At 47.4% G+C, this 13130-nt stretch overlaps 1 protein-coding gene across 1 annotated transcript in view; it reads right to left on the reverse strand.

The window, feature by feature from the left end:
* The window catches only part of HCFC2 (host cell factor C2), a 389963-nt gene that overhangs the window by 183153 nt on the left and 193680 nt on the right, over window positions 1-13130 (reverse strand). Inside the window, exon 7 of the mRNA XM_069629914.1 lies at window positions 1973-2158. Within this exon, the coding sequence (XP_069486015.1) occupies window positions 1973-2158 (186 nt within the window). The remainder of the gene's footprint in view (window positions 1-1972; window positions 2159-13130) is intronic.

Raw genomic sequence — 13130 nt, forward strand, 5'->3', positions numbered from 1 at the left:
GCATTGCTTTCAGCAACTGTCCCGGCGAAGCCCTGCTACTTTGTTTCATCTCCTGAAGGTCTTCATCAGGGCTCCAGCCTCTGTTGCAGTGGAAACAACCAGTCCCGACTGCGGCTTGAGGATCCTGCCCTGGGAAGCATTCAGAAATGTAATAGGACCATCTTCTGGACTGACCAGCTCCAGCTTGGGAAGCCCTGCTGCGGTCACCATCTATAATTCGGAATTGGGAACTTACTCTGCAGTTGCAGCTTTCCAGCACCAAGAGGGGCCTTGCAGGGCTAGCTACTTTGTCTCTGCCACAAGGGTCATCGTCGCCACCTGATTGAGATGTTCATCACCGTCTCCAGTCTGCATTGTGTCCTCCAGATCCACAGAGCTGGCCACTATTGTGGTGGTCCTTTCTTCATCGTGTCAGGGTTGCCCAGCTGTCCATTGCCAAGAACCATCTCACGAGTGCGCAGAAGCGCTAACTAGCCAGACCTTAAATCCTGATGCCGAAAGTGACCTCTGCACCAGCAAACCCAAGACACAAAGTAACTGGGCCCAGTGTATTGAGAAGATATTTCTGACAGTCGGAGAACAGTGGTAAATTAACTGTTCCCCCCCCACCTGTCCGTACGCTTTAACGGGTGCAAAGTACTAAACCTACCTCTCTTTACCTGGGCGTGATCATTTCTGGCCATGGATGGATCCCCTCGGGCCTCCCTCCAAGTTGTGAGATTGAGAGAGGACCTCCTAAGACCCTCCCTTGCTTTGTTGTTCACTACAAGAGACACTTGCGTGTTGGGCTTTGCCAACATTTAAGCCTTCTTAAAAGCCCTCTAGCTCTCCGTCAAGGGTTAATCTTGGGGTACTAGGCTCCACCTACTTTAGCAAGCAATAGACTAAGTACAAGGCATTCCTTTTCTATGCCTGTGTATTGTGTTTGAATGACTACTCAGGTTCATTCTTTACCTTTGCGTTCTGCACTTCCTTTACTATATTACAGTGTTTATCATGTTAAATGTCATTGTACGCAACAGTTAGACATATTGCTAACTTCTATTTGCCAAAAGTCGCATATTGTCTACATGATTAAATGCAAATAAAATATGTTATAAAAAAAATATATATATATACAGTGTTTTATCAAACGGATGTAACATTGCGTGCTGGTGCTCTGTAGCCGGAGCACCTCAATGTGGGTGGACTTGTGTCAACTGTGTAGATTTCAGTTTACTTAAATGTTAAAAGGTATTTGTACCGCGCACCGTCACCAACGGAGTTGGTCCCCAGGCGCTCTGGCGGATCTGCAAATGAGAAGGTGGGATGGGTTAGTAAGGTGAAGATGGAGTAGGATAGTGAGAGTAGTGGTGTTCTGTTGGCAGCTTCAACTCGGTATACACACCGGATGCTGAGCTTTGGTGCGAGTATCGGATCGTTGTCAGTCCTCGTGTGCTGTTGGTGCGCCGTATGTGTTGTTGCGGTGTTGTGAAGTGCGTGCGGGTTGTTGTGCGAGAGATGGTTGTGTGAGTGTTTTGAGTGAGATAAGTATGCAGAAATATTGAGCTTTTATATGATATTTAACATGCTAACATTCTTAACTGTGTTTTTAATTGATAGTGCTTGTTCAAAGCCTAATTCTACTGTATGTGTATACATTCACCCTAACTTGAATTCCTAAGAGTGCTCTGGGCCCTTCACTACCCACACACTCTAATGGTAAGCCATACTGCTCAGTCACGCTACCTTGATAGGAGTCTGGCTAGACATTGGTGTCTTTACCTGATCCCCAGACTAGGGCGGCCTCTCAATCTGTCCACGGGGCAGATTATGATCCACATGCCTTCTGCCCTAGTCTAGTAGCAGTTTTCCCAGTACTGTTTGCTAGATATTAGTGCCTCCAACCCCTTCCCATATTGGGATACGACATGTGAGCCTTCAAGCACATGCATCGTCACAGGAGTTATTGATCCAAGAGGAGTCAACCTACCAGTATCAAGATACCAAAGGTCTTTACAGCAGACTTGGCCACTGGAAGCTTTTTTGTAGCCATCTCTTCCACTCCAGATGTAAAGACGCGTGCCAATGTTAACACTGCAATGGCCAGCTCTTGCTCGTGGGGCATTCTTCTGGTCTTCCAGCGAGTCGGGCATTAGAGTCTTCCATTCCAACGAAGCTGGAGAATACAAATTGAAAGGCCATTGAATGCAACTTTTAATGTATTGTTCCTCTCAAAGACATTTGTGAGAACCTGGAATTTGGGACTAGATTGAACATCTGAGAAGACAATGCGGACATAGGGTGCTGCTAGACAATCCAAACTACAACACAAAAATTCAGGGTGTGTGTGCAGTCACCACAAGCTATTCATCATACAGACCACTGAGCGTTTGTTATGAACTCTTATTGTTTTGTAGGAAAATGTTCTTTGTTAAATAAAATCAACATACTGCTCTACATAAATCATAAATGCATACAATTCACAAAGTCAACTTCCAAGAAGAAAAACCAAATCCATTATAGCTGAGCACAATAGTAAAATGCCTAGCTTATAGTCCTCATCTCTCCATACTAACGGGTGTCCACCCCAGCATCCTAGCTTATAGTCCTCATCTCTCCATACTAACGGGGTGTCCACCCCAGCATCCTAGCTTATAGTCCTCATCTCTCCATACTAACGGGGTGTCCACCCCAGCATGCTAGCTTATAGTCCTCATCTCTCCATACTAACGGGGTGTCCACCCCAGCGTCCTAGCTTATAGTCCTCATCTCTCCATACTAACGGGGTGTCCACCCCAGCGTCCTAGCTTATAGTCCTCATCTCTCCATACTAACGGGGTGTCCACCCCAGCGTCCTAGCTTATAGTCCTCATCTCTCCATACTAACGGGGTGTCCACCCCAGCGTCCTAGCTTATAGTCCTCATCTCTCCATACTAACGGGGTGTCCACCCCAGCGTCCTAGCTTATAGTCCTCATCTCTCCATACTAACGGGGTGTCCACCCCAGCATGCTAGCTTATAGTCCTCATCTCTCCATACTAACGGGGGTCCACCCCAGCATGCTAGCTTATAGTCCTCATCTCTCCATACTAACGGGGTGTCCACCCCAGCGTCCTAGCTTATAGTCCTCATCTCTCCATACTAACGGGGTGTCCATCCACACGTCCTAGCTTATAGTCCTCATCTCTCCATACTAACGGGGTGTCCACCCCAGCATCCTAGCTTATAGTCCTCATCTCTCCATACTAACGGGGTGTCCACCCCATAGTCCTCATCTCTCCATACTAACGGGGTGTCCACCCCAGCATCCTAGCTTATAGTCCTCATCTCTCCATACTAACGGGGTGTCCACCCAGCATCCTAGCTTATAGTCCTCATCTCTCCATACTAACGGGGTGTCCACCCAGCATCCTAGCTTATAGTCCTCATCTCTCCATACTAACAGGGTGTCCACCCCATGCATCCTAGCTTATAGTCCTCATAGCTCCATACTAACGGGGTGTCCACCCCATGCATCCTAGCTTATAGTCCTCATAGCTCCATACTAACGAGGTGTCCACCCCAGCGTCCTAGCTTATAGTCCTCATCTCTCCATACTAACGGGGTGTCCACCCCAGCGTCCTAGCTTATAGTCCTCATAGCTCCATACTAACGGGGTGTCCACCCACACGTCCTAGCTTATAGTCCTCATCTCTCCATACTAACGGGGTGTCCACCCCAGCATCCTAGCTTATAGTCCTCATCTCTCCATACTAACGGGGTGTCCACCCCAGCGTCCTAGCTTATAGTCCTCATCTCTCCATACTAACGGGGTGTCCACCCCATAGTCCTCATCTCTCCATACTAACGGGGTGTCCACCCCAGCATGCTAGCTTATAGTCCTCATCTCTCCATACTAACGGGTGTCCACCCCAGCGTCCAAGCTTATAGTCCTCATAGCTCCATACTAACGGGGTGTCCACCCCAGCGTCCTAGCTTATAGTCCTCATCTCTCCATACTAACGGGGTGTCCACCCACGCGTCCTAGCTTATAGTCCTCATCTCTCCATACTAACGGTGTGTCCACCCCAGCGTCCTAGCTTATAGTCCTCATAGCTCCATACTAACGGGGTGTCCACCCACACGTCCTAGCTTATAGTCCTCATCTCTCCATACTAACGGGGTGTCCACCCCAGCATCCTAGCTTATAGTCCTCATCTCTCCATACTAACGGGGTGTCCACCCCAGCGTCCTAGCTTATAGTCCTCATCTCTCCATACTAACGGGGTGTCCACCCCAGCATCCTAGCTTATAGTCCTCATCTCTCCATACTAACGGGGTGTCCACCCCAGCGTCCTAGCTTACAGTCCTCCTAGCTCCATACTAACGGGGTGTCCACCCCAGTGTCCTAGCTTATAGTCCTCATCTCTCCATACTAACGGGGTGTCCACCCCAGCGTCCTAGCTTACAGTCCTCCTAGCTCCATACTAACGGGGTGTCCACCTACGCATGTATGGGGCTGGAGCTTTATAGGAATGGCCCAATTGCGTAAGGTAATCTTCACTGCTCCTAGTGCTAGTCTTCCTGGTCACAGACAAGTATATAAGGATTCCAACCTCACCTCAGGAACACTTACCAAAGCCACCACAATTGGGTGAGATGCCCCCCTCCTTTCCGTTAACCTAAGAGGAGTTTACCCAATACCCACCAACCTATGAGATACCTACTCCACATGTGTCACGGCCCTCCTGTTGGGGAGGCTTGTAAAGACCAACGAGGAAGAGAAGGACTCTGTGCAATGGGAATAACCAGACATATTAGGCATTACCCCCACATCATCTTCGTCTCAGTCTACTGTGCCAATCACCTCTATGGCCTTCCCAACTATGCTATTTCACCTTTGGACAAAGTCCTCAACTTCGAGGACCAACCACTTTTCAATCTTTCTCACTTTACTTCTATGTAGCCTCTAGATTGGACAGCTACCTATGAAACAAAGAGCCAAGTATAAACGGTTCCATGTGAATGTCGCCAGGTAGGTGACTTTTTCCTGACCTCTGAAATTCTTTCCCCCCCCCCCCCCAAGTATTCTAGGAGGGGTATAATTATATATTATTACCTCCAATCCTAGAATGTTTGGGGGAAGTGTTTGATTGTCTGGAGGGTGCATTTGTTGGGAAATGTCGCCACCTCGCAGCCATTTTACTGCAACCTTATCACTGGATACAGTATACACTCCTAATCATCTTTAAAACTATCCATGCACTTTCACCACACTACCCACCTGCTCATCTCGCTTCCTACTCCCCCCTTCGCTCATTACATTGATCCTCGGCTCATCTCCTTGGCACTACTCGCGGCCCCCTGTGCACCCTCTCGTTTCCGCTTTCTCCCTCATTCTGTAATGCTCTTCCTCTCCGTACTACTCCAACTCTACCATTATTCAAATCCAACCCCAAAGCCCTACTCCTTTCTGAATAACCTGTTTCCTAGCACTCTACGTTACTTATCAGCCTCTTCCCTCTATCCCTACACTCACAGACAACCCTACAGGACCTTTCCATCACCACTCCATCCTTAATTTGCACTTCCTCCACCATCCCCTTCCTATGTTATTCTGCCCTCTCCTTGTCCCTGGTTTATATTTTCACCTTCCCCTGCGATATCTGGTCTTCAAGTCACACACCATTGTCAAGGACCAATGTCCTCTGCGTTAGTGTGCCAAAAATGCTTTGCTTTCCTTTGATTTCTATGAATAAATAAATGTCTAGTATTAGCCTCCTAGCCCGTGGGGTTTTCTGGAACATGAAAATAGATTAAACGTTTCTGCCCTTGAAGTGTCCCTGGACTGGGTAGATCACTTTTGCCAGGAAGGTCGGTTTACTTCCCAGGTTACTGCCTCTGTAACCCATGACCAGTGTGGTCAACATCTTTTGGCAAGGTCTTGATGAAACCTGCTGGTGTGGCACCTGCCATTGAGGCCACAGCTACTGCCCTGTAATTTGAGTAGCTGTCAATCAGCATCTTCCCATCCAATGACGGCCCAATATGCCTGGAACATTCCTATTGAATTTGATAGGATGCATGTCACCAATGCACATTCACATTTACTGATTTTAACACCTGCTCTGTCCATAAAACAAGTGAATAGTATACACAACATTATTTGGACCCTTCAAATTGCATGATAGGGTTAAAACCGTTTACTGCAAGCCACAAAAGCTTGGGGCGTTTAAAAATGCATTTGCTTCATTGCGAAAATCAGATGGAGAACTCTGAGCTATGCAGAGGGTTCATTTCTGATTTGTAACGGTTTAGAAATCATTTGTCAAAACAATGCTCCATGATCTGCCACAATGACCACTCAGCCATTTACCTGCCAATCCTGTTGCTTTGCTACGTAAACACACTAGCCGATAATCAATAACCAAGGTAGTTAAACAGAAGAGTATCTGGAGCAGGCTTCATAAACGCTGTAAGAGAAACACAATGATCTTCCTGATGCTTAGCGCGTCATAAATATATAAATCAGCTGTTTCAGACAGCCAGGAAGCACTTCCCCAAAAAACAGCCAGACGCTACATTGAGTCAAACCCCTCGTGTGCGGCAGGGGCGTGACAGTTGAATTTTGAAAAGATGCTTTCACTTGGGACCAATTGAAGGAGTCACCAAAACTAATTCTAACCTTTAAGCCTCAAAAATGGGCACTTGGCCAATTGGTCGAAATTCTGATTTTTAATGCTCGTTTCAAATTTGGATGCAAAACTAAATTACAGAGCTAAAGTGCCTTGGAAACAAGAAGCACACTGCTTTTAGATGCCTTTCAGTCTGTGACAGTGAACTACTGGTGGGGCTAAAACATGGCACTTTGTCCACCTAAGGTCACAGGCCTGCTCGGCCCTGGGGAAGGTTTTGTGGCAGAGAACAGTATTGTAGCCAAAGCAAGTCTCTGGATATAGTTTGGTCTCTGTACTTTAGTGCAAGAGAAGAACAAGTTACTTACCAACTGTAACGTTCTTTCGACTGGATGTTCCTCCCACGTATTCCTCATCTTGTGATAATTCGTTATCTCCAGCTTCGCTGCTTCGGAAAAAAATGTTCTCGGCAGAGGGCGTTGTGCTCGAGGTCGTGGCCGTGGCGTCGATTGTCCCTCGACGTACTCCGTACTCTGTCGATGTCACCGATGGTATAAATAGCTCGAGCCGCGCCCGTTGCTTCAGTTCTGTTTTTTCTATGAAATATATGTGGGGTAGGATGGGAGGGTCGATGAGGAATACGTGGGAGGAACATCCAGTCGAAAGAACGTTACAGTTGGTAAGTAACTTGTTCTTCGAATGGATTGTGTCCTCCCACGTATTCCTCATCTTGTGATAGGCTCCCATAGCAATAGCAATTTTTGGAGACAGGAGTATTAATTTCAGTTTTCATGGACAGAATTCAGAACTGCCTTTGCAAATAAACCCTTGTTAGAGGAGGCAGTATCCAAACAATGTTTAACAAAAGTATGCATTGTTTTCCAGGTTGCAGCTGCACTAATATCTGCTGCTGGGACTCCCCTCTTTAGAGCCGCAGAAGTAGCTATTCCCCTTGTAGAATGGGCACGAAGCCCATCTGGTGGTTCTTTTCCCGCTAATCTGTAGCATTCAACTATGGCTAATATGATTCAGCGGGAAATGGTCTGTTTTGTTACAGATGAGCCTAATTTATGACCAGTATAACCCACAAACAGTTGGACATCTTGTCTCAATTTAGCCATCCTTGAGATGTAAAAACTAAGAGCCCTCTTGGGATCTAATTTGTGTAATCTCTCCTCTGCCCAGAGGAGGAGGATAAAAGGTTGGTAGTACTATTTTTTGTGACAAATGGAAGTCTGAGACTACTTTTGGCAAGAACAAAGGTTTAACTTTAAGGACTACCTTATCTTTATAAAAAATAGTATATGGTGTTTTGCATGAGAGAGCCTGAAGTTCGCTAACCCTGCGGGCTGATGATAGGGCCACAAGGAGGATAGTTTTTAGAGTCAAAAGCCTCAATGGACATTGGTGCAGAGGCTCAAAAGGTATGCAAGTCAAGAATTTTAATACTAAATTTAAGTCCCAAGTTGGTACATGAAAAGGTACTGGAGGGTATACATTAGTAAGCTCCTTTAAGAATTGAATTATTAACGGTATTTTGAAATATGAAACCTCTTCCAAGGAGCGCTTGAAAATGGACAGCGCAGCAAGGTATCTTGATTGTTCCTATCTGGAGCCCCAGATTAGCTAGATGTAGTAGAAAAGAGAGCACCATTGGGCTGCCACACTGAAAAGGGTCCACATCCTTGTCTTTGCACCAGTTACTAAACCTGTTCCAGCGACATCGGTACAAAGACTTTGTTGCTGGTCTTCTGGCCGAAAGCAAGATTTCCATTACGCCATCCGGAAGATCCCAATCCTTGCATCTCAACCTCTCAGAAACCATGCGTGAAGGTTGAGTGTCTTGACCTCTGGATGGAGAACCCGACCTTCCTCTTGCGAAAGAAGATCCTCTCTTTGCGGAAGACGTATTGGAGGGCAGATGGACATGTCTAGAAGGTCCGGGTACCACGTCCTCCTGGCCCAATCCGGGGCAATTAGGATCATGGTTTTCCTGAACTTTCTCAACCTCCTGATTACTTGAGGAATCACAGGGACTGGGGGAAACGCGTACAGCAGTGGAAACTTCCACTCCACTACGAATGCGTCTCCCAGAGCTCCTCCGAGGAAATTCCCTTGAGCAGTACTGACCGCACTTGCAGTTGATCGCGGTGGCAAACAGATCCACTTGAGGGGTTCCACAAAGGGCGAAGATCTCCAGAAGGACTTCCTGAGCCAGCTCCCACTTGTGAGAGACCGTGCTCTGCCTGCTCAGAGCGTCTGCCGCCGCGTTCTTCTCTCCGGCTAGGTGAATTGCCGATATAGAGATTCCTTCTCGTATTGCCCAGAACCAGAGCTGCATTGCTTCTCTGCACAGTGGCAGTGACCCTACTCCTCCACTTTTGTTGAGGTAGTACATGGGCACCGTGTTGTTTGTCATTATTAGGACATTCTTTCCCTGTACAGAGGGCAGAAAGGTCTTCAGAGCTAGTCTGATTGCCCTCAGCTCCAACATGGTTGATGTGTAATTTGGACTCCGATTGTCAGATCGTTGGTGTGAGCTCCCCACCCCGCGAGTGAGGCGTCCGTCACTACCGTTATCTCCGGCCATGGTTGTCAAAAAGACTCTCCCTTGAGAATGTTGTCGTTGCAAACCCACCATAGAAGATCCTGAGCAACTGCGCTCGGGACTTGCAGAAGATCCAACATATTCCCTGAGAACTGGGACCACTGCGTTCTGAGTGCCCATTGAAGGGATCTCATTCTCAACCAGGCCTCTGGTACTAGGAAAATGCAGGATGCCATGAGGCCGAGCAACCTGAGAAAATCTAAGGCCTGTAGAAGTTGGGCATTCTGAAACTTCGTTACCATCTGCTGGATGTGGAGAGCTCTCACTTCGGGAGGCAAGGCTTTTCCCGATGAAGTGTCCAAGACTGCTCCGATAAACTGGGATGGTATCATGTGGGACTTCTTGAAATTGAGGGAGAAGCCCAATTTGTGGAGGAAGTGGCAGGTGATCGAAAGATGTTCCTGAGCTTGTTCTGGAGAACTTGCTCTGATCAACCAGTCGTCCAGGTAGGGATATATGTGAATACCTCCTCTCCTGAGACTTGCTGCCACAACCACCAACAGTTTGGTGAAAACCCTTGGGGCGGAGGTCAACCCGAATGGCAGAACTCTAAACTGATAATGAGAGTTGCCAATCGCGAACCTCAGGTACTTTCTGTGCTTTGGATGGATTGGCACATGAAAGTAAGCATCCTGAAGGTCCAATGATACCAACCAATCTTGGAGTTGGAGAGCTTGAAGGATCTGAGAAAGAGTCACCATCTTGAACTTGTCCTTCCTGAGGCACTTGTTCAAGTTTCTCAAGTCCAAGATGGGTCTCAGTCCTCCGTCCTTTTTTGGGATTAGAAAATATGGGGAGTACCAACCCCTGTTCCTCTCCGCTACAGGTACCGGTTCTATGGCACCTTTCTCTAGCAGGGTTAAAATTTCCTGCAACAGGAGTGGATCTGGAAATTTGGCGGAGTTGGCTTCTGGTGGATCATTGAGGCCTTTTTAGAAAGGGGAGACAGCAACCTTGGGCTACTGTTTCCAGTGCCCAAGCATCTGAGGTAATGCCCCGCCATTCCTTCAGATGTTGAGAGATCCTGCCTCCCACTGGTGTTTTGTGTAATAAGATCTCAGAGGGATTTGGAGGCGGCTGCAGTAGTGGCTGAGGGTACAGATGCCGCTCCTGAGGCTGATTTTGCGTTTCTTTTTCCCCTTTGACAAGCCCGTCCTCTTCCTCTACCAAAAGAGGAGTAGTATCGAAAAGAACGACCCCTCCAGGAAGATGAGCCGGAATAGGGTTTTAGAGGCTGGCGCAAAGAGGCGCTAAGTGATTTAGCTGCCGTTTTCGAGGTCTGAAGTTTTTCTAGGCTTTCATCAGCCTTTCTGCCAAAGAGCATCGAGCCATCAAAGGGCATGTTGAGAAGTCTGGCTTTCACGTCCGGTGTAAACCCCGACTTCCTCAACCACGCAAATCTGCGTAGCACAACGCTTGCAGCCATGGATCTGCTGATACTATCAGCAGTATCCAGTCAAGACTGGAGACATTCCCCCATTGCCTCCTTCCCGTCTTTGACTATATTCAGGAAGCCTTCCCTTTCCTTGCCTTCCGGAATATGATCAGCCGCCGCCGAAATACAGTCCCACAGGGGATGGGTAAACCTGGCTAGGGTACAGGTGACATTTGCCGACTTTAGTGCCATACTGCCTGATGTGAAAACTTTACGTGCCCAGGCATCAATTTCTTTATCCTCTCTATCTGGAGGGATAGTTGGATAAGCAGTTTGTTTTGAAGTAGATGCTGCCTGAATGACTAAACTCTCTGGAGTCGGATGTTTATTCAAATATTCAGGATCCGTTCCAGCCGGTCTATATTTTCTTGGAAAAGTCCTATCTGGAGCAGCAATAGTTTCTGGCTTCTCCCAGTTTTTCTCCACAGTCCTTTGGAGGGCTCTGTGGAAAGGGAGAACAGGATCTTTCTGAGGTCCCTTGACGATTATATTCGTCATGTCATCTTGTTCAAAAATGGGTGAAGTATTACCCCAACCCATATATTCAACTACCCTGGTCATAACACCCCTGTACCCAGCATCTGCATGCTCTGCAGGATCAGGTTTGGCAAACTCTAATTCTGGGGATGTGCCTACTCCACTGGCAGAATGTAAAGTATCACTCAGGTCTCTCATTCTAGATTCCTGGTCTAGAAGTTCCTCAAGAACTTGTCTTGTACCATAAGTAACTCCCAAAGGAGTAACCTCGTCTTCTTCTGAAGCAGACTCTTCTTAGATTGCTGACATAGATTTGAAAAAGTCTGACCTGGGCAAAGGAGTGAATCTCCTTTCTTCCTCTTCCATCTGCTTCGAAGGAATTGGCAAATCCCTCGAAGTTTTCGAAGGTATCTCCGAAGTCTTCGAAGATGACTTCGATAATGGCATCGAGGACGCTTTTGGCTTTGGAGTCGAAATTATCGACGTCGAGGGCGTCGACGAAGTTGTCGAAGTCTTCGACGACTTGTGTTTCTTGCATGGCACTGGAGAAGTGCTCGACTAAGTCTTCGACGGTTTTACGTCGACTCGAGGTTTTTTGAATTCCTCGACGCTACCGGTCCAAGCCATGGTAGCCTTGGACTTCCCTTTGTCGTCCAATGGAGCGACTTTAGGGGTATGGGCTTTTTCGAGGGTCTTTCAAGGGGGTCGGGGCTGCATTCTCGAAAACCTCCATCTTTTTGCGGAATTCTTCCCACTTACTGGGAGAATCCAATTTAGTCGGACAACGAATTTCTTCGGTCGACTCTGAAGATGATGATGATGGAGATCTATGTCTCCTCTTCATTTTTTTCGATGACGACGAAGTGTGTCTCGATCTACTCCTAGATCGAGATCTCTTTCAGTGCCTATGGCAATCCGATTCCTTAGAATCAGTCGCTTTCTTGTGTCTTTTTGACGAAACCTTTTTTGCGGCCCCCCCTACCCACCGACAGTTTACCTCTCCTCTCACAAAGAGCTTTTTCGGTCATAGATTGGCAGGACCCGCAGTAGTCGGTTCGGTGACTGGAACCGAGACACCAGAGACAAATCCGGTGGGGATCGGTGATCCACAATCTGCACACTTCTTATACCCAGTCCTGGGTGTCGAAGAAGACATTTTCTTCACAGAAAATAGAATTGCGCCGTTCTCGATAGCGAAGCGATCGGACAAACGGAACTGAAGCAACGGGCGTGGCTCGAGCCATTTATACCATCGGTGACGTCGACAGAGTACGGAGTACGTCGAGGGACAATCAATGCCACGACCTCGAGCACTGAGCCCTCTGCAGAGAATTTTTTTTTCCGAAGCAGCGAAGCTGGCGATAACGAATTATCACAAGATGAGGAATACGTGGGAGGACACAATCCATTCGAAACTACTACCTCTGAGCACCAGTATTCGCACTTGCGATTCATTGTCTTTTATACTCATTAACAGAAACATTATGAATGCGCTCACTCTTGTTCAGCATTAATGAATATTTATTCTCAAGTATAGCCGATCAATGAGCATTAAAAATAGTGTAGTAGGGGGCGCTGCTGAGCAGCCTGCAAAATGACTGCTGATTAATGAGCTCTGTGCCACCCTGAACAACTTGGACCCTCGCGCCCATATAACGTGCAGTGAGTGAGCTGTGGTACGTTGGAACAAGTTACTTACCTGTAACTGTTGTTCTCCAGCATGGGTCTGGCATGGATTCACATGCTCATGAATATTCCCCGTCGTCAGGCTGGCTGGGAATCCTCGGTAAAGAAAAAACCAGTATCAGTTTCGTTTCTGATCTGTCTTTCGTAGTAATAACCAAACACTGGTCTCTGCGTCATACTGACCACAGCCAATGACTGCCCTCTACCTAAGCACCGCCTCTGGCAGCCATCTTCAGATTTGGAAGCACGTGAAGTGGCAGTATGACCAAGTGAAGAGCCGCAGAGGGGTAGGCGGGAGGGTTAGCATGTGAATCCATGCCAGACCCAT

Source organism: Ambystoma mexicanum, chromosome 12 (assembly GCF_040938575.1).
Source record: "Ambystoma mexicanum isolate Mex_15411 chromosome 12, UKY_AmexF1_1, whole genome shotgun sequence".
In the NCBI taxonomy this organism is placed as follows: Eukaryota; Metazoa; Chordata; class Amphibia; order Caudata; family Ambystomatidae; genus Ambystoma; species Ambystoma mexicanum.